General features: G+C 46.0%; 1 protein-coding gene across 2 annotated transcripts; it reads right to left on the bottom strand.

The window, feature by feature from the left end:
• Positions 1-18,098: 18,098 nt before the first annotated feature.
• Positions 18,099-21,736, bottom strand: MEX3B (mex-3 RNA binding family member B). Of its 2 annotated transcripts, XM_082290559.1 has the most exons (3): positions 21,588-21,736; positions 20,509-20,751; positions 18,099-19,543 (listed from the first exon to the last, which is right to left on the bottom strand). In XM_082290559.1, exons 2-3 carry the CDS (start codon positions 20,747-20,749, stop codon positions 18,126-18,128), a joined length of 1,659 nt encoding a protein of 552 aa, XP_082146685.1. In that variant the 5' UTR covers positions 20,750-20,751; positions 21,588-21,736; the 3' UTR covers positions 18,099-18,125. The 2 variants fall into 2 exon arrangements, with proteins under 2 accessions (XP_082146685.1, XP_082146684.1); XM_082290558.1 differs by lacking the exon at positions 21,588-21,736 and having other exon boundaries at positions 20,509-20,898.
• Between the last annotated feature and the right edge of the window lie 216 nt (positions 21,737-21,952).

The following is a 21,952-nucleotide window of genomic DNA, read 5'->3' as shown; positions in this document are numbered from 1 at the left end:
GAAAGGACCAACTCCCCAGTGAAATTAGGGAGTACTCTTCCAAGTGTCATGTCTGCCCCCCATTGCAATGCTGAGAAAATGAACTGAAGATTTTTTATCACTCAGAAGACATTTTATTCCCTCCTGACTAAGCTTTGTCTGATGCCCAAGCACAGTGACTTTTTAGACAAGAACTGTGCTGCTCTCTAGCAAATGCTACGTCCCTAAAACACATCCACTAGAAGAGAGATTAATTTATTAAACATCATGCTGGCAGTTTGTTGTTATTTAGAGTCTTCTGTTTTGTTGGGGTTTTTTTTTCCTAAAACCTAGAATGCTTAAGCCACTCGTATTGATTTTTTCAAAGGTTAAAATATCTCTAGTGGATGTGCCCTAATGGAGCATTCGAGCTCAAAGAACAAGCTGTGTGACTCACCAGCTGTTAAGCAACCTTTAATGCACATGATTCTGAGAACTGCAAAGCATATAACACTACAAAGTAGCCCAGGCTCCCTGGGAAGAGCCTGATAATAAAAACTACATTCTCACATTATTCCACCAGACAGATACGTTGATTGGTGGGGTATCGGGCATCTTTGGGGAAAAGGTGTTCCCACGCAAGTGGAACATCAAACCAGAAGATTCCTTTATCATTCTGAAGGGGTTTCGAGGTAATTTATTCTAGTGTGAAAACTCTCTGGAAAATTATTGTAAAGCTTACTTATGTTACAGATCTTCAGAGGCAGCGCTTGGCTCCTCTCTGCCTTTGTACAGCACCTGACCTAGCCCCCATTAGCATTTTTCAAGTAGGTGTGCTAAAACTGACCTCTCACGCCCTTACCACGCAGTTTATTCACTCCCCATCTCCTCCTGGGAAACAACACTCTAAGCAGGAAAACAGAAATCAGCTTTGATTTTTATTGACAATAAGATAATTCAATAAAATTATTCAACAGTAATTCAGAGCTCCGGCAGCTGAACAATTCTGAATGGCTCAGCTGGCACAGAATTAGCAATCCTCTGTGGAATCACAACAGATAAGGTGAAATTCATAAGAAGGACATGTAAAATGCACAGTGGTATGATTTGCCATGTTGTATGCTTAAAGACAGCCACGGCAGAGGGAGAACTTTCAATAGAAAGGAGGAGACTGGGGTCAAAGCCACAAGATGGGAAAGTCCAGGCTGGTGAGTTCCAGTTTGCTGTGCCTGTACTGCAAATGCCTCCTGAAGATGCTCGAGGTAAAAACTGCCCCAGTAAACCATTGTTTGACCCCTCTGTTTGGAAAGGGACACTTGTTGAAGGAAGTTTCCCTTATGTCCTTCAGCCTTTCCAAAGGAATATTCCTGTTATGGTTTCAAGGGGCTGACACCCTGCTCCTTGTCCTGTGCCAAGGCAGAGCAGCGTAAGCAGGGGCAGGTTCTATGTGAGTTCATTATTTTAGAAAGCAGAGAAGGGAGGGAGAAATGCCTATACCTCTGCATCTCCTTGCTCTGTTATTAATGCTTTTCAGCTGTTTTAAATTAAGATAAATGTCTGAAATACAATGGCATTATGTTTGAACTCCATTCAGTTCAATATAAGTAGATTTTAAACAGGAAACTGATGGTCCTTCTGAATGTGAAACTCTGTATTAGAACCAAATGTATCTCTTTAATCTCATTTGGTACATATACTAAAATCATTATTACTTTATGAAACCTTTTTAAAGATTTATATATTCCATTGACTTGGACTTATATGGCAACAGCTTTTTCTTTTAGGTTTAAAATTAAAACAGGAAAAAAATCTTCAACATTCTCAGAACTGTTTTATTTCTTTCTTGGCACAGAAAGCTGCTAAATGAAGTCATTTTCTCCATTGTGCAGCAAAGCTACAGCTACTTGTATGTCAGTCAAAATATACTTTACCCAGAAAGCTCATAGCTGCTTTGTTACAGTAAAACTGAGGTTAGTCTCATTGTTCCAGTCACACAGTAACCAGATATAACCTCTGAAAGGGAAAAATAAAGTGCATACGATTGCTATTAACCTGGTTCTCTTACTCAGGCTGGAAGTCTGGCAGTCACAGTGGCACTGAGTGTGGAGTAACGTGGCTGTCACAGCCTGAGCAGAGGATCCAAATCCAGCCAGAAGAAGGTATTTCATCATATCTGAGAGAGGGAAGACTATGCAAGAATTTTAATACATTCAATGCCCAAAGCAGGTATTTGTAAAGGCCACAATTATTACATGAGAAACAACATGAATAAAGGCATCATCCATCTGACTACTCAGAACCATGCCCTGCTTTTCTAAGAAAACCCTAATGTCCTAAATAAGCTAAATAAATGTTCCTAGAGGTATTGAGTGAATCAAACATAGAACACATCATAATAAAATCCAGTGGAGAGAGAAAGCTCACAGGCATATTGTTTGAGTACTTGTTTCTGAGTCAGTTAACTGATGGTCTGTGTTACTATTACTGGAGACTGCACAGACCTCAAGCAAGATCACATCCCCATCACGCTGGGTAGCCCATAAACGAAGAGCAGCCCTGCCCCAAAGGATGGATGGCAGAAAGCACAGCCATGGGACCAAGGAGCAGCACTGCTCCCTCTCTTTGGCCAGACCAGAAAGGCAGGCACGGCATTAAGTGACCCTCCTAAAATTACAGACGATGGTTGTAGCAGATCTGGGACCTGAAATCAGCTCTGCCACAGCCCAATTAATGCCTGGCCCAGAAACCACACTGTTACTGGCTTTTCACTTTTACTTTTCTCGTGTGATTATATACAGATTAAATTGTGCCAGGGCCGAGTGGACTCCCGGGTCAGTCAGCTTACCTGGGAAGAACAGGAAAAATGGCAAAAGCTGAACCATATGGAGAGTTCCTCCACCACCAACCAGGTTTGGCACAGAGAAAGTATAGCGGGGTCAGGCTCTTTCCTGGCACCATTCACAGCTAATTGAGGGATTTTGAAAGAAAGGTGGTTTCTAGAGAGCCAGTGTGGGCAGCAAGGGTGGAAAACTCCCAGTGGGGAAACCCGAGCAAAGAGGTTTGCACAGATGCCAGTGCTGCCTCGCTCGCATGGGAGGAGGGACAGGCAGACTCCAGAGAGGGAAAGGGAAAGTTACATTTGTCACAAAGAAAATGAAAACACAACTGAATCAATTAAAATCTCTTATTTGGATGATTTCCTTTCACTTCAAAGAGGGCAGAAAATGAGGTTTAAACATCAGTTCAAAAGCTTATCTATAGATTAAGAGGCGAGCCTCCTTTGTTCTTACAGAGCCCATTTTCATCCAGTGTGGCTGAAAACTTCACTGATGCCATGTAGATTCCCAGGATCCAGCAGGACAGCTCCACTGGAACAAGGTACTCCTCAGCAGACAGGTGGAAGAAGCTGTCTTCCACAGAACTCAGTTATTGTTGCCAATGAGTGCTTTATTTTTCTGGGAAAACAAAGACAATTTGGAAGACAATACCACCCTGAACTGGGAAAACACGTGGCTGAGATCTGCTCTAACAATGCCTGCAGTTCTTTCTTGCAACATGAAGATGAGGAAAGCAAGAGAAAGGGGTCACCAGGACTCCTCCCCAGCTCTCAGCTAGCCAAGAGAAAAGACTGGCACCTCCAAGCAGATGGGTCCTGGGCCACAATTTTGCCTTTTCCTCTACAGGTTTGAACAAGAGCAGGCTTGTGACAAAAACACACCCGGGTAAGCTTTTCTAGGAGAAACTGCAGGGAGAAATTTCTCATGCAGTCACTGCTATTTTTTGTGGGGGAATGCCCCAAACCTTGTGTTAAACATCTTTCAACACAATCACATACAGAACTAGTTGACCAAAGCTGCACAACAGAAGATTGTGAAGCCTCTTCAGTCACTCCTATCAGTAACGAGCATGAACACCATGGAAAGGACCTCAGGTGCAATTCCAGAACAGCCCCTTTCTCCGAGGACTCCACCAAGCCCTTGTGCAGCAGTGGGTGATCACAGCAGCTCCCACCGGATCCTGATGGAGCACCGAGGGGAGAAACACAGACAAACCACCAGGGCTCCACTCAAGGGGGTTAAAATGCTGTACCAACATTTATAGCTTCTCTATTAGTGCCAAATTGTCTTCCACACATACAGGAGGCATCCCCTTCCTGATACAAATACTAAAATTGGGGAAAACCACTGAAAATTAATGGTCTGTTTCTTTAGAAGTGATATTTCCTTATTCCACAAAACATGGATTACCCTTTTCCAATGATCACATTTAAGTGGACCCATTTATTACAAGGAAATTAGCCTCTATAACCCTTTGCCACTTCACAATTGAACCCACTTAAAGACAGCTCTTGATTAAACACCACTTATCCATCATCTTTACTTTTAATGACTTTCCATCTTTGAAAGAATAAAGAATAACATGCTGGGCTCAGTGATCCCACATGGGATATCCATTCCCTCAGCTCTGGGCCCCTTTTGGAGCCAGAGCTTCCTTGGAGGAGGCACAGAGGGAAGACAGAGCTGGGTGGAGGAAGCCTTTAACACCCATTTGGAAATCAGCAGGGATTTTTACAGCTGGCTCCAGGGAATGCAACCAGCTTTAACACAAACTCAGATATTAACCTGCCAGTTCAGGGGAGCTCATTCTTCTCCAGCTTGTTGTACCAGAACCATCTGCAGGTATCTTTTCAGAATTAAAACTTGCATACAGTCATCTAAAAAAAAGGCATTGCTATGAAGATGCAGGTTGAGGCTCTGCACACACAGCCACAACCAGTCCTCATCCCACACACACATTTGTGGTACCTACCAGGCTGCCCCTCGATGTGCTGAGCTCAGCCTGGGCTCACCTAAGCTCCTGCTGAAGTCTAGGAAAAGTGAACCTCGGGGAGCTGTGCTGGTGACCTAAAGAGAAGCTAAATCTGCTTTTATGGTATTACACAACGTTGTGACCACTGGATGGGGAGCACTGGGCCGATGCAGACTCACTTTGCCTTTGCTAACTTCTTTTAAAATTTTTAATGGGGTGACTCCGTACTGGAAGGCTTTACACCAGATCAGCTGCTAACCTCGCCTGGCTCACTGTCAGCTGTCCTCCCACAGCAGGCATAAAACTAATCTGAAAACATAAAGCTGCATAAACTTTGCATCATTCATCCAGGCTAATTTGACAGAAGTGTGATTGCACTGTGTCTTAATTCATATCACATTTATCTCACCAGGTGATAACCTGTATCATGAACAGCCCCTCATTAATGATCAGAACACCTGTGAAAATGCACCTTTGCCATGCCCCAGCACTGCATCACATCCCTTCTCTTCAAATTCTAAGGAATTTCCTGAAGTCTAATCAAATTTTATGCTAAAAAAAAAAAAAGGCCAGCAAATTAAATTTACAGCATGGAAAGTGTCTGGTTTTGTGCCATCTAAAGCACCAACTGATCTGATAGGGAATTTACCATTCATTTCCAATGAACCAAGCAGCTTTTAGAGGGCAGTGCTAGTGGTCCTCACTGCAGTCACTACAATGATGTGAATTCTCCAAGGAAGGCTTTTTACCCAACACTTGGCTTTTCCCTCTGTTGCTTTTCCAGCCTTTCTTCACTTTCCCCCCTTTGCCTCTGTCTGTTACATTTGTGCTTCTCAATAAGCCTTCCCTTCTCCCATTTGCATGCAGAAGAGTGTCTCCAGACTGGTTTGTACCCGTAGGTTTTCCCTCAAAATTAAACTATTTGAATTTAGGAGGTTTAGCAACACCTGTTTAGATAGGTACCAGCAAATGATTCAGCTGATGGCAAATGCTCATTTCTCTGAAATAAAACACACCTCACCATGTGACTGGAAGGTCTGGATTCAAAAGTTTTATTCCACCCAATTCTCTTGCCTGACTTTCACTTCTCACTTTGTGCCTGCAAGTACTCAATGCACTCAGGTAGCTGCTTGTCAGGTCTGTAAATGGGGAAGTTTCGTTATATTTTTGTGAGTCAGGAACGTAAAAAAGAAAGGCCACGGCATCTTCAAGGCATTAATTGGAAAAGCAGAAAAGATAATCCAGAAAGACAATTCATACAGATAAATGGGTTGGAAACACTGGTTTCCAGAGGTGAGCCCAGTAGCAACACCATGGTTTTCCATGCTGATATAAGAGAACAGAAAGAGCAAGGCAATATGAAAAAGTATGACTGATCATTTCCAAGTCCAGGTGTATACCTAAAGATAGTATAAAAGAAATGAATGAAGAACCAAGCTTTTAATAAGTGCATCAGTGCACTCATTAACCTGACAGTGTCTAAGGCAAAGAGGAGCCATTGTGAGACAGGCTGGCTTCTGCTCCAGAACCAAAAAATCCAGTAACGCATTGAAATGAAAATCTGCATCCCCCAGCAAGCCCAAAGCCAGACTCTAACTGCCTAAAAGATTGGAGCAAGAGGAGAGGAGGGAAAAAGAGATAAACAAAAAAAATGTAAATAGTGGTGTATCACATTGAAGAGAGGCAGAAGAGAAACTGGAGGAGTTTCTTCAAAGAGCATGAATACCCTTTCTCTTCCAGCTCATGATATTATACTCAGATAACCTGAATAGCCCTCAGAGCAGGAAAAGCATGTTTCTGAGAGACAACATGAATTCCCTCAGCTCTCAGCCACACACAACACACCTGCTCCGTAGCCTCATGGGCATGAGCACACCAGCAACAAAACATTTCCTTGCTGTCCAGGCAGCAAATGCACACGGCAGGAAAACTCTGGATCCACTGAGATCAGAAAGAAAGCATATGTTGGCTCAGGTAGCTTGGGGTGATTTTGATACTCCGAGAGTTTCAGTGCAGCAGGGCAAATCCTCACTGTCTCTCTGCACAATCCGTGTGCTGCAGCTCATCTGTACACAACCCTGAGCTGAGAGGTGAAAGGTAAAAGAGACTGGAGAAAACACCATGCAGGAATTCTCTGCTAAGCAAGTGTTACCTATGAAAACACCCCCCCCCCCCCCCAAAAAAATAAAAATTGCAATTATTATCTGATAGAAATGGTAATCTAACAGTAGGTCTAAGAGCCAATAGATAGAGTCCACTGGTAAATATTACTGAAAATGACATCAGTCAAGTTACACAAGTTTTCAACAACTCAGCATGCAAGACATGCTTATCTCACACAAAGTGCTGTGCATTTTCCCAGCCATTCCCATCCCTGGTACAGAGCAGCTGTTGGTATTCAGCACGGGCTGTTTACACCAGGAAAGCAATCCTGGAGTGATGGGTATGTCTCCTAATACAATGCCATGTAGCTATTCAGCTCCTGGAATTCAGTTTTATGTGAGTCAATCAGCTCTAACAAGAAGAAATAGTAACATATTAAGTAAAGTTCTGAGAACACAACAAATCAAAATGCTGTTTCACTGCAGCCTCCATCAGCCCAGCTGTGGCACATTTCTTACTGGATCTCTTTTCCTGCCCCAGTACAGAGAAATTATTACTGACTGCTAGGGATGAACCATGGTTCTAATTCCGTAGCATCTATCACAACAAGATGCTTCACATTTAAATTGTGCTCTCCAATCCAGAATTTTAAGCATGTTCTAATGGCAGTTAACTTATCTTCACAGCACCCTAATACAGCAAGCCAAGACTGTGTAAGAGCTAAATCAAACTCCCCAAGGATCATTTTCAGTCTCACTTGCCCCATCAGTTCATTAAAATGGTCTGAACTGCTCCAGGAGTGGCTGACCCGTCCATCAGAAGTGGACATTGGAGTGTCCTTCACCATGCTGAAGGAACACCACACATCTTGTCATTTCTGACTGCTTTACACTACTGAAACAAAAGAAGCTCTTTTTCTGTAAGAGCTGTTGCATGCTTCATTAAAAATCCTATTTAAGCTGTGGCACTAAGCTGGTCAGATTCAGCTCTCATTTACAGCCGCATCTGGATAGGGATAGCTCCTATCACCCTCTTGAATTTACTCTGCTTTCAGACGTTCCTCCTCCAAGGAATCTGACCAAAGTGGTCTGATTTTCTCCCAAATACACCGACTCCAGGTGTTTGCAATTACAACAACGTTAACTGTGATTTACACTTGCCTAAAATAATCAAAACTAGAAGCAGTGCACTTATAAGGAGAGAAGAGAGATTTAACACCAAAATACAAGGGGTCAACTCTTCTCTTGCAAATCATGAGTCTCACAAATCTCCATTTATCAGTGAAAACATAATCACCATGCATTTGCAGGTGTTAACTAGAAGATTCACCGGGTTTTCTGATTTGCCATTATTTTACTGCCACTACATCAATTACTATCCTAGCCTCAGATGTCAAGTCTCTCTGAGCCTACTGTCTCGTTTTCTGCAAGAGATAATGAATTTTTATTTATTGCTTATGCAATTTTAGCAGCTACACTGCCATTTCAATCTCTAATGGAACCACCTTCCAAAGCCAACATAGGGCTCTCATGATTACTGGGCTTCGATGTTTACACAAAATTAGAGCAGAATTTATAGAATTACAGAATTATACAGAAAACAGTAAACTGATGCTAGCTACACATAGCAATACAGCAATCATCTCTCAGATAATTCCCTCCATTTCTGGAGTGCTTAAAATTCTGAACCGTACAAAAACATCCACTTCTCAAGAGGAGAGGTGATGGAGAGGCAGAGGAGACCACAGAGGGTATCTTCTCTCTGGGTAAATTCCATAGCTGTGGGAGTCCCAGCACGTGTAGGGAAAGAGCTGCTCAGCTGTGATCACCAAGACACAGGTTCCCTGCAAATCCACTGTGACAGGAACCAGCCCCTCTGGTGGGAGCAGAGAGAAGGTCTGGGGGGGGTGGGGGTGGGTTTAACTTTAACACACATCCCAGGAAAATCAACAGAACCAAGCCCTGATATGTGAAACCCGGAGCGTAACAAAGTTTTTTCACATGAAAAGCAGTTGTTTTTTGATCCCTCCAAGTTAAAGGATACTCACAGACGTTGCTGTTGCTTTAGCAGGGACTGACTAAATCAGTGTGGCTCCCTCCATCTGAGGAGATAGTTGTGCTATTTACTGTAATTAGCAGCTGCCTTGTGGAGGAACTGATAACAGCCAGCCAACATAAACTATCAGCAGCTGAGAACTGGCCTTGGCACTTTGGGTTGCAGCTGGAACTTCTTACTTCTGGGAGGAAAAGAGAGCAAAGACCATTCTGGTGGTGTCATATTTTTTTCCTTTCTGCATAGAAAAGTCATACTAAGCATCTTAAAACCAAGTTTTACCAGCTTAGCCTTTAATATATGCTAGTGTTAGTTGATACTTTAAAAGAGGGAAAACTTTCTAAAGGGCAATAATGCATGAAGAGAGATGCGTGCAAAGAAAGACGATCTTATACTAAATACTAAAAATAAATGTAGCTTAAAAAGATCCTTTAAAAACAGCTGTTGACGTTAGAGATTCAATTAAAATGTAATTAGTTATACATTCTCTTTTGAAATGAACAAGCATATTACAGCCTTCATCTACAACGAATTGCCTTTTACATTCATACCTTGCTTTTGCCTGTAAAAAAGGCAGGTTTTTACAGGAAGCATAAAGATAGGGTAGTTCTACCTAAAATTTTTGCAGTCAAAGAAAACATAAAATGATTTTTTTTTTTTAACCTACAGGTACAAAGCCATATTCATTGTGCTTGCAGTGTTCATAAGGTACTTCAGCAGTCAAAGAAAACATAAAATGATTTTTTTAACCTATGGGTACAAAGCCATATTCATTGTGCTTGCAGTGTTCATAAGATATTTTGCAAGTGTTCTTAAATGCACAAAATAGAAGAAAAGATAGAGATAAATGGATGAGGGATAGTGCTTGCCATAAATTAGGATTCTGAATTAGGTCACTAAAGACTAAATCAGTCTGACGCCTTAATTGTCATTTACCTGAAAGAGAAATGCACCATAAACTGCCCACCCTGCACAGATTTGTACAGGCAACATGCAACCAATAGCTTTCCCTGGGGCTAATGCTTTATGGAAGCACCATTGACCTGGTTTTCTATGGAAACTACACGGATGTTTTCAATTCCAGTGTGGAACTGCAGCCTCGGTCATAGCCATCAACCTCCACATTAGACATTCATGCAGCATTAGGCGTCCTGTAGCTGCCAAGGGCCACACAATGAGACATTGTCTGACCCAAAAGTCATGTAATTAGGCTGATGGGAACAACACCAGCGGATGGTGCATTGAGCATATCCTAATTTTGGATAGGCCATTCTTTGGCTGCCTGACTACCAGTTAGCTGGGGAAGAAGTAAAGGCTGCTATTACCAACAGACAACTTTGCTGCTAAGCCAGAGCAATGATGAAAGGGCTGTTTGGCTTGAAAATCACCACTGGGGAGAGGAAGGGCAGCCACAGAGCTGAGATGCTCTCAGAAAAAAACAGGAGACCCCACTTTTAAGTACTACTTATTTTTGCAGAGTGGGTGACCCTACCTTCTGGAAGCCATCTCCCCAGCTAGAGTTCCAGCATGATGGCCCAGCACTCATTATAACATCTAATTCCAAAGGCTTCAGAGGCAGCAGCCAGCAGGATGAACAGAGAGCTTGAGGCAGAGGGGAGAAGTGTGAAATTCCTCTCATTAGCAGCACTGCACATTTGTGCACAGACTCTCTCCTTAAAAGTCTGACCTCCTGCACAGCCAAGGAAGAGCTTTCCAAGAACCATGTGACTCCAAAGATTCAGGACATTTTCTGCCAGAGTGGGGTTTTAATTTAAATTACTCATAGAAAATTACATTTTTGTGGCCTGAAAACATCTTCAACTGTGTCAAACATGAAGCAGTTTCATAACTGCACATGATAGAGTCTTTTTTTTAAAGAAGTGACATAAGTAAAAAGAAATACAAATGTTTTTGAAACTTTAAACCTCCCTGTCTGCACTTGTGCAACAATTACAAATAACTCCAAAAAATATCTTGTGACTTCTATTTCCAACAAAAAGTGTATCAAGACATTTAAGAATGTGACTGGTTTCTGGAAACTGATACAGGCAGCAACTGCATTCACCTCTTTTGCCAACTGTGTACTCAAAATTACAAGAAGTTAGGTACATGTTTCATACTGTTTAATTAGAGCGAGGCTCTGATAAATTCAACTGTTCCCAGCTATTTTCTTTTATTTTTGCCATTTTTAAACGTGTAGTCTAGGACCTGCACAGTGGTAGCCATATCATTATGCAAACAGCATCCCAGCCATGAGGAGTAAGAATGGATCTTGTTATCCATATAAACTACAAACAATTTCACAGCATCAATTCCCTTCCGATGCTTCCTGGCGTCCGACATCGCTCCTCCCACCCACCTTCACCTGCTGTAACATCCAGCCAGGGCTGGCATTCTGGATCCGTGCTGCCTGTTCTTCAAAACACTAACGTTCTCATCTCCATTTTAAAAGAGCAGCACGTTTAAAGTGTTACTAATGTTACACAAGAGGAGGCAAGAGAATCGCCAGCTGAAGTTGCTTTTCTGTAGCCACAACAAAGCCTGCCAGGATGATAAGTGTATCTGATATTTCTTCTAAGTCAAGCCCACCTCACCTCTACGCAAGATTCTTACACTCACCAAAAAAAGATGCTTCAAATAACATGTAAAACCAGAAATTTGTAGAAAAAAAAAAAATTACCCCCGGATTTAAAATACAATCCAGTGTTTGCTCTAGACCAATGTGATTCCACATGCTGGCTATTGTGAACTGATTAATTAGGAAGCATCAGTAATAGTGCTTTGTACTTACATCAGGACTTCCACCTCAGGATACTTCAATAATGTCAATTAATTAATCTTCACAATACTGTCTGTAAGTAGGTGTCATTAGTTCATTCACAGATGGAAATCCTGAAGCATAGAAAAGGTGAAATTAATTAGCTGAGATGATACAATGACTCAGTAACAGAACTAAAGATCCTGAAAACACTCATTTCTCTAACTCTTAGAGGGAGGTGATTTACCTGTCCTTTGCTGTTAAGTCATGGAAATAATTTCCAAATGTGTAACAGAAACTTTCGTGACTCTTACAAAACCACTGTTTATAGGTCGTGCTCTCATTGAAACTTTCTTTTGATTAAAATGGCTTCTACTTTTTACTACACCCATCAAAATACAAAGAACATCAAAATTAAATAAAACTGCCACTAGATCTATAATGAACTGGAGCAATGGTACTGTTGTCTCAGGTCTAAATTAAAGCTCTTCTGTAGAGGGTAAAAGTGAATAAAACATAAAGACAAAGGACAAAATAGGAGATGACAGACTATTCACCCATTCACGGCCATCACATTTACAAGGCAATTGCCATTCATACTAATACAAAGTGGGCCACACAATTCTACCAGGTATGAAAGGCAGAAGAGCCCTTGTACATAAGAGGAAAAAGCACTTTACTGTATTTTATTTCCACCACAAGTGGAAAACCAGTAATGAGGAACATCAAAATCTCTCTCTGTTCTCCATTTAAAACTGACAAAGCACTTCTCTAGGTGCAATCTTAGCAAAGGTTATAAATTTCTCGAGACAGCTAATCAATCACATTTGTCATGGCAGAGGTATAAGATGCACTTAGTATGAAAGTATTTAACTGACTGATTTTCTTAAACAATAATCATCTTAGCAGTGGAGAGCTGTAAGTTGTTACAAAAGACAGGGCAAAAAAAAACTCCCTCACAAAAAGAACCAGCCAACCCACATTAGGGAGGAATACTACCTGTGTGCCCTGGATAAGTCTATATGTGCAAACAAACCTCACTTGCCAGTTTACTTTATGGGGGGAACTAAATCCTACTATTTCATGGAGCTTCAAACTCAGAAAAATGCAATCCAGGGCAGATACTCGTGGTTTCTGTCACCACAGCCCCACCTGATCCTCCTTCAGGCCACAAATTCAACTTCACATGATGGGTGCTATTTGCCAAGACTGCACATACCTTAAGAGATCAGGGTTATGTGGTGCTCACAGTGTTGTACATGTGTGCATGCATATACCTGGGGCACACTCAGAGCTGCACATGCTCCATCTGTATGGGTAACATTAAAGAATAATCCATAAACCAAATGCCTGAACAGTTTTGATCACTGTAGAAGCACATCATGATAGAACTGCTCTCTCTAATACCGAATAAGCTTTTTGCTTTTTAATCAAAGTTAAAACTTAGATGAGATATAATTATTTTATATATCCGACTGTGAAAGCTTCATTAAAAACCTTAATATTAAGTAATAAAACTGCAATAAAAGTTTTTCTATAATTACAGCAAGTTTCTGTTAACACTAATGCACTAAAAAGGGAAAGACTTTCTAATTTGTGGTTTCTCTGGAGAATTTTAGGCAGTCAGTTGTGTACGCAAATACATATTGAATATATGGTCACATTTATATGTAACTCTAAATATTTTCTGAGTGTGAAGCAAGAGAACACAGAAGTTAGGAGTGTCTTCCCACATCAGCCATCGTTGGACAGAGCACATATTCACCTGCAAACTTGGGACCTTAGGCTCTTGCCAGGTAGACTGTCATAAACAGGTAAACCAGATTGTACAGACTGAAGCATCCCTTGCCTACCTTAGATTAAAATAGTCTTTGTTCTCTAATTAAATTATCTCTACTCGAGAGACAACTCAAGTTACAGGAAACACAAATAAGCAGAGGCAGGGTGAATAATCCCTTTTTGCTATTTCTAGATCAATTAAACGCAATACTCACCAGCATTCTCTTCCAGCAGCAGAATCCACATTCACTTCAGTGACAGCAAAGCATCATTTCAACTTCCAAAATGGCAAGACCAGGAGAATGGAGAAAAAAAGATGGATGAGGGGGTTGGCAGAGAGGAGTGAGAAATATCAAAAAAACCCAATTTAATTTATATACCTGACTGTACTAGGTTCTTATTGCTAAATTTAAAGTTTGCTTTTAACTCTCATTTCAATGGATTCGCAGGAAAAAAAATCTAAAGAGTAAATTTAGATTTAATTGATCATTATAATTTATTTTATTAAAATAATATAGCGGAAAGACCTTTCTTCCAGTAAAGGGTTCTGGCTTTGATGTCTGATTGTTATGCAAATTCTGTGGAGTACAAGATACAGACAGAGGAATAATTAAACTTAGGACTTTGTATATAATAATTCTTACATATGTAAATGTATCCTGGTTTGAGATAATGATGTGTACATGCACTGGGAACCATACAAGTGTGTTGGGAAAGCCAGGAAACCCCCTAAATGTGCAGATCCTCACCAAGCAGGGGCTGGACCAGCAGGGCCAGGCTGCTGGCATGTGCCAGGGGTACCCACTCTCCCAGCAGCCCCCGAGCACTGAGGAGCCTCAGAGCTGGAAACCCCCAGGAACAGTTCCCAGCACTGACACGCAAACACTGGACAAACAAAGTGAGCTTTGTTCTGGAAGACAAACATTGACCATATACATCTATATGTTTCAAAGCACTCAATTAGAAACTGAACTTTGCCCCTTTCTCAGGCTTTGAAATATTCCGGCCCCAAACACAGGCCTTCATTCTCCTTTGGCATGGGCATCCCTCTTCCTCTCCTGCTCCTGCACACCATATGGCTTCCAACCCTGGGACAAATTCTGCACTGATTTATGGCCTCTGCAGTCCAAGGGACTGACCTATGGCATAAATCTGGGGGGCAGAGGACATGGGCAGCCTGCACGTTCCTCCCTACACTGCCCCTGCTCCTGGGCTCTCGTCTCCACCAGCCAACAATGAGGAATTTACACCCCACGCTGGGAGCAGATCTGGGCTCAGGGCACATCAGGGCAACCCAGCAAGCAATGAGATCTAACAGGATGGACACCACGTGTGCCAGTACACCCTGAAACACCCTCCAACAGAGAGAGGGGACACACTGCCCAGCTGGCAGTGGAGGGTCCAGGCAGTGGAGGTGCCTCGGGTGGGTGAATGCTGCTGAGCCCTCTGGCTCTGCCACCACCACAGGGCATCACCTGTGGAAGGCTGGGCAAAAGGCACCCACTGGATGACAAAGCAAGAGTAATCCAGACTGGTCCCTCTGCAAGCAAAATAATTCCCAAAGAGGAGTGGGCACCATTAGTTTTTAAGGCACTACAGCCCATCTTCCCATCTCGAGACAACAGACACTTGGACAAGTAAAACATGCACACTGAGGCTAAAAGGCAGCCAGAGTCATGGACCAAGAGGGGATTGCCTTTGTTTCCGCCACAGTCTGGCAAAGAAAACAGCAAGTCCTGCAAGATAATCATGGACAATAGGGCGAGTTGCATTTACTGACAGGCCTGGCAGCCCAGGCCAGGGCATTCCCCAAGCTGCTGCCCAGGGGCTGCTCTCCAGAGGCTGCTCACAGCCATCCAAAACGCCACTGCCAGCACCGGGGACACGTGCAGGATTGTACATCACGGGAAAGAAAAGGAGGACAATTTAATTTTCACTTTTTGTTCATCTTATTTACCGTTCCATTCCACTAAGCTTGAAAATGAAGCAAAGTGATCAAATTCACTTTTTTATTTATAGCCATTTTCGCAACTTTTCCCTGAAAACAGCACAGGGTGTTTACACCGACATGAGAAATTGATTGACGCATTTTGGGAGCATTTCCTAAACACCCATCATCAAGAAAATATATACATGGACTTAAACTTCCTGAGCTCTCTAAAGTAACCGATTTTGCCAAGGGTTTTTTTCAGTGTCTGTACCGCTTATGTATTTAAACACATCTTCTCTGCCACTCTCTGGATTCTTTTCCACAGCATTGGGGCGGGGGTTTTTTTTCCCCCCCATCCAAACCTACAAGTTTCCCGAGATAAATGCAACACTCAGTGAGGGATTTTAACTCTATAAATCAGATGATACCACAATCACAGTTCAATGAAAGAAGCAAAAATCAAATCAAATCAAACAAAGAGATCCCATCATCCCCTGCCGCATCCTCCCTCCTCCCCCTTCCCACCCAACCAGCAGCTCTGGAGTCCATAAAGGAGATGGGAGCAGAGCAGCTCTGCCCATACACTGCTAAGCACAAAGTCAAGCATATGAAATATGCTACGCACTCTGCGTTTGCTTTGTTGTTTTCACTCACCCGCTGAAAAGGGCAACGGCAAGCTCAAAGAGAAACACCTAATGATGTGCAGCACCTTCTGCAATCTGCTCTAGCCAACAGCCCCTTCGTTCCCATGGACTACACAGCAACACAAGTCCTGCGGGGCTTGCCCGGAGTGTCCGTGGGCTCGCTGAGCTGCCCTCGCCCCAACGCCACTGCGGGCACCAGCAGAGCCAAGCCAACTTTACACGGCAATAAATTTTTTATTCAAATGAGCTCGTCAACATCAATTACCCCAACCACAAGTGCCAAATACCAAGAAGCACTGTCAAGAACTCAGGGAGGCTACTGCAGCCCCTGTTCCACTCCAGAAACACCAAGTTTGGGATGCAGCCCTGAGGTCCCTGGGCATGGCAGGGCCAGGACCCTCCATCAGCACATCGCAACAAAGGAGCCTCCCCTGCTCTCTCTTGCAGCTCCTTTGCAGTTTCCTACATATGCTTTGTCTGCCAAAAGTAACAATTCACACAAACCCATTCATGACCAAAAATCATGAAAAAAAAATACTATTTTGTGCTGTGGAAAGCCCCAGCAATATAACACATATTAAAAAAAAACCAAAAAAACCTAAAAAACAGTAATTTTTATCCTCAGAAACATGTTATAATGTATGATAGCTGGCAGGATTATTCTGGAAGCCTGCACGAGTTCCAGCAATATTAGCATGACACAGTTTCAACTCAGAATGTTTCACTGCTACAAGCAGGAAACAAAAATTCCAGAAAAAACTCTCAGCACATGATCAAATCACCACACCGAGTACCTTTTTTTTTCTGTAATATTTTATTTTATTTATATAGAAATACTTAAAAAAACATGAAGTAGCACCATTACTTAAGTTTTACTTTTATTATGTAGAACTTTAAATGTCAGAAAAATAAAACTCTTGATACAATTTCAAATCTTGTCTCAGCAAATATAATATTAGTATTTGACCATGAGGTTAAAGGCCCTTTATCATAAAATAAAATATACTTTGTTTTTAAACTTTGCTCAGTAAAGTACATTTAAGCTCAAGTAACGTCACCTACATATACATAAACAAGTGGTAAACAAATGTATTAAAATAGAAATACTAAAACTATAGTGGTGCAACAGAATTTTTGTAATTTCCACTGAATTCTATTTATACAAATGTTAGAAAGCTTCAACAGTTCCTTTTGACATATGTTTATACATTTCCATTTTTGTAATAATATAGAATAAAATATGCTTTATATCACTGAATAGAAAATATGCTGGGTGAAGCAGATTTAAAAGATTTTTTTCTGAACCTATAAAATCTCCATCCCAACAGAATACTGTTCAAAGCATTACACATTTTATGGTTTGTAATTCCGTTCACAATTGTGTGATATTAAAATAATACAGTGTTCTTTGCCATAAGGCCATACTAAAATAAAAAAGATTTAACCCAGCTACAAAAAGTTCACTGAACTTAAATTAAAATACTTGTAAACATCTTTGCAATATGAAATATAATTTTTCAAGTCAAAAAAGAATAAAATACTTCAATCTGTATTAATGCAATTTATCTTTAAAACCTTTAAACGTTTTTAATATATATAAGAGATATGTTACAGTTTTGTTGGTTTTTTTTTTCTTTTTTTTTTTTAAAGTCTGATAAAGCTGCAGTATCATGGTTTTTCACAGGAACTTCTTGCCCTTTCAAGAACATTCAGAAAAGTATCCACCCATAGATTTAATTATTTTGTAATAAGCATCCTAGAACTACCAGCACGTTTTACTAACAGTCCACACACCATTGTCATCATCATAAGCATCTTCTACTTTCAATTTTTTTTCTGGTTTTTTTTTTGTTTGTTTGTTTGTTTATAAAAAAAAAGGGAGTTTTGGAAGCTTCGTATTAAAGTACAGTGTAAAAACTAGCCTAGCACTAGAATGGAGTCGCCCGTTATTATTTATAGCATGCACCCGCTGTCACACCACCCCCCAGCCCTCCCTCGGCCGCAGCCCGCACCCCTCGGCGGGCAGCAGCCCCGGCCCCGCCGGCCCCCCCCGTTCGTGCCCGGCCCGGCCCGGGCCCCCCGCCCCCGGCGCTCAGGAGAAGATGCGGATGGCCTGGGTGACGGCGCTGTGGCACACGGGGCACTGCGGCTCCGTCTTCTCGCAGATGCGGTTGGCGCACTCCATGCAGAAGAGGTTGTGGCCGCAGGGCACCAGCGCCGCGATCACCTCGCTCTCGAAGCACACCGAGCAGTCGCGGCTGCCCTTCCGCCGCACGCCGGAGGAGGAGCAGGAGGAGCTGGACGACGAGCTGGAGGAGGAGGAGGAGGAGGAGGCGGAGGAGTCGGAGGGCAGCCCGGGCAGGTGGGCTCCCAGCCCGTTGGCGTACAGCGGGTAGGAGGCGGCCAGCAGCCGCCCGCCGGGGTCGCTGCGCACCCGCCGCGCCAGCGGGTGCTCGGTGCCGGCCGCGCTGCCGTGCAGGGGCGGGGAGAGCCGCGCCGGGGGCGGGGCGGCGCCGCGCCGGGGGCCGCTCACCAGCAGCGCCAGGTTGGCATTGGCGGGCGCGGCGCCCGGGAAGGCGGCGGCGGCGGCGGGCGAGGGCGCGGGCGAGGGCGGCGCGGCCGGGCCGCGCTCGAACTGCGGCCAGAGCAGGGCGGCCCCGGGCGGCGGGGCGGGCGCCAGGTCGAAGCCGGGCGGCGAGTCGAAGGGCAGCTCGGAGCAGCAGTCCGGGGAGGAGAGGACGTCGCCGCCGCCCCCGCCGTACACGTAGCCGTTGGCGCTGTTGTTGTTGTTGTTGCCGTTGTGCGAGAAGCTCAGCGCCGGGCTCGGGGGGCTGTAGTCGGCCAGGCGGGCGCTGCCACCCCCCCCGGTGCCGCCCCCGAAGTAGGAGTCGGTGGAGGCGCTGCCCAGCGAGCTGGAGCTGTCGTTGCGGTAGTTGCAGAAGGGCTTGCGGCCCGGGGTGGGTGTGATGCTGGGCGGCGTGGGCTTGCTCCAGAGGCTGCCCGTGCCGTTCAGCTCGAAGCCCACGTCCGTGCCGTTGGCGTGGAAGTCGTTCTCGTCCGTCAGCTCGATGATGCCGCCGGTGCGCATGGCGATGTGCGCCTCGATCTCCTCCCGGGCCCGGTCCACGTTCTCTGGCATGCCCGTCACCTCAAAGACCGGCTCCTTATCCCGGCTCGGGGTCACGATGTACGTGTGCGTCTGCTGCTGGATGCGCTTGATGGTGGCCCCCTTGGGCCCCACGACCAAGCCCACCACGCGATAAGGCACCCGCACCTGGATGGTGGTTTGGCCGGGCAGGTTCGGGGGGCCGGGAACGGTGCCGTTCAGGGCTGTGTTCTTGTTCCGCGAGGCTCGGATCATGGAGAAGTGCTCGGCCGCAGAGATGATCTCCCTGCGGGCCATGGCCACATCTTCCTTTCTGCCCGTCACAACAAAGAGCGGCTCCTCCCCGCGAACCGGGGTCTTGATGTAGGTGTTGGTCTTTGCCCGCAGAGCTTTGATTTTACAACCTGGGAACGAGATGCGGGAGATGGAGGGCGAAGGGGAGGAGGAGGAAGGGGAGGTGGTGGGGGAGAACCGGTTACAACCCATTGTTTGGGTGCAGCTAGGGAGGGGAAAAAAAAAAAAAACACACCCACCCGAAACACATTGCCCCCAGCCCCAGGTGATCGCTGGCATCTCGTCCGGGAGCCTCGGTCACGGTGTAAAGTAATGTCAGCCCACAGCCCTGGCACACGCCCAAAGGCATCGCAAGTGGCCACCGACACATCTGCCATGCAAACTGCCCCAAAACTACCAACGTGCAGTTCACAGGGTCGGCAACACAGGGGGGGAAAAAAAAAAAAGAGGAGCGAGGAAAAAAAAAAAAAAAAAAAGGAGCGTGCAGGAAAACTGCACCGCCAGAAAAAAATAAAATAAAATGCAAGCAGCCCTCACAAATCAACACACCCGCCAGTCCACATTCCTGCTCAGCACTTTCCTTTTGGAAAAATAAAATCAGTTCTTAAGGTGAGGAGCAGAGGCTGTACCGAATGAGCCATATTCCCCACTGCGGATGCTTTATTCCAATCCCATTGTTCCACTTCTCCACTCCATTTCTCTTCCTTAAAAATAATCCACGATTTCTAACTCTGGGGTGGTGGGGGGGGGGGGAAGTACCGAGGCTCCCATTTTCCTCCCGTTTCCTCTTGCAAATCTTAACTTTTGCAGCCGGAGGAAAGGACAGATTTTTATTATTTTCGTGATTTTTTTCCCCAACCCGGCAGCTGAAAGTGCATCTCGAAACTGATGCATAACGCTCCTCGGAAACATCACGTCTGCTGCTGCACTTTCTTTGTCTGGGGGAAGCCGGCACTGGCCACCACCGCACGGCTGCAGCGTTCCTGGGAATGGCCAGTGTCGCATCTGAGCCGCCCGCCCGGCAGCGCGGAGGGGAGACCCGCGCCCCCACACCCCCTCGCATGCAGGCACCCACCTTGTCTCCCCACTATCTCAGCGACATGTTCCGAGCTGGGCACCGGGACGCATTCAGTCATGTTCACGCTCTTTTTCCGAGGCTCGTTGTCGTAAATGGAGCCCGTCTCGTCGTTGTCCAGCCCCAGCAGGGAGAGCTGATCCAGGGCGATCTGAAGGGCTCTTTGGTCATCCAGGGTCTCTCCCCCGCCACCACCACCACCACCGCCGCCGCCGCCGCCGCCGCTCCCGTTCCTCTCCATGTCTGCAAAAAGCGAGCTGGGCATAGTCCCTGTGTGTGGTGCACCCTCCGCCTGCGCTCGGCTCAGTAGTAAGAGATCAGACACAAAGGAGAACCCAAGGCAGATGGCCAGCAGAAGAGAAGGGAAGGGAGGGTGGGCGACTGCTGGAGACCGGGGAATTGTTGCCTTTTGCTTGTATATTTTGTATCTTTTTTGCTTTTTTTTTTTCCTCCTCTCAGTGCAATCCGGTTTATAAGATGTTCTCAGGACCCCCCCCACGACTCCCCCCCCGAGCTTTTTTTCGGTTGGCTTTTTTTTTTTTTCCTTTTTTTTTTTTTTTTGTCGGCTGGGGGTGGGGTGGGGGGGGGGGGTGGGAAGAGGATAAGCGAGAGGAGCTCCGATGGCTTCCCCCCCTCGAGTTCCTCGCCGGCCACAATGCCAAGCGGCGGCAGCGTTTCTTTAAGGAGCCCCTCCCAGGCTCCACTCCACTCACTCAGCGTTTTTTTTTTCCTCCTCTCCCCTCCTCTGTCTGAGGCTCTGCTGCAGCCAGACGGCTCTGGAGAGGCGGGCGGGCGCGGGGCGGGGAGCGGGGGCCGCGCCGGGCGCCGCAGCGTAAGCGCCGCTCGCTGTCACCGCGCGCCGCCGCCGCGCGCCGCGATTGGCCGGGACGGCGCGGAGGGGCCGGCGCTGCCCCCCCGGCCCGGCCCGGCCCGGCCCCGCTCTTTGTTGTCGGCTGCCGAACAATGCCGGGCCCCGGCCCGCCGGCCGCTATTTCCCCCCCCCCCACCACCATCACCACCACCACCACCACCCCCCCACCCACCACCCCGCGCCCCCGAGCGCCCGCCGCCAGCCCCACCTGAGCGCCGGCGGAGGGGGCTGCGCTTGGGGTGGGTTTTTGCGGCGGGGGGCGGGGTGGTTTGCGGTGGGGTGGTGGTGGGGGGGGGGGGGTGCCCTTTGTGCGCCGCCGGGCTCGGGAGCAGCAGCGCTGCCGCCGCTCGCCGGCAGCGCCGCAGAGCCCCCGGCACCGCCCCCGCACCGGCCCCGGCCCCGCGCCGGCAGCGCCGCCGCCCCTTCACCGGCCCCGCGGGCGGCGGCCGCGGGCGCGCGGAACCCCCCGCCGGCTCCCGCGCGGCCCCGCCCGGCGCGCGCCCCGCGCCTGCGCGCCCCTCCCTCCCCGCTCCCTCCCTCCTTCCCTCAGTGCGCCCGCGCCGAGCCGCGGCC

This window comes from Coloeus monedula, assembly GCF_965178545.1.
Source record: "Coloeus monedula genome assembly, chromosome: 14".
In the NCBI taxonomy this organism is placed as follows: Eukaryota; Metazoa; Chordata; class Aves; order Passeriformes; family Corvidae; genus Coloeus; species Coloeus monedula.
Note: the sequence above shows the minus strand (reverse complement) of the source record. Positions and strands in the feature narration are given on the sequence as shown.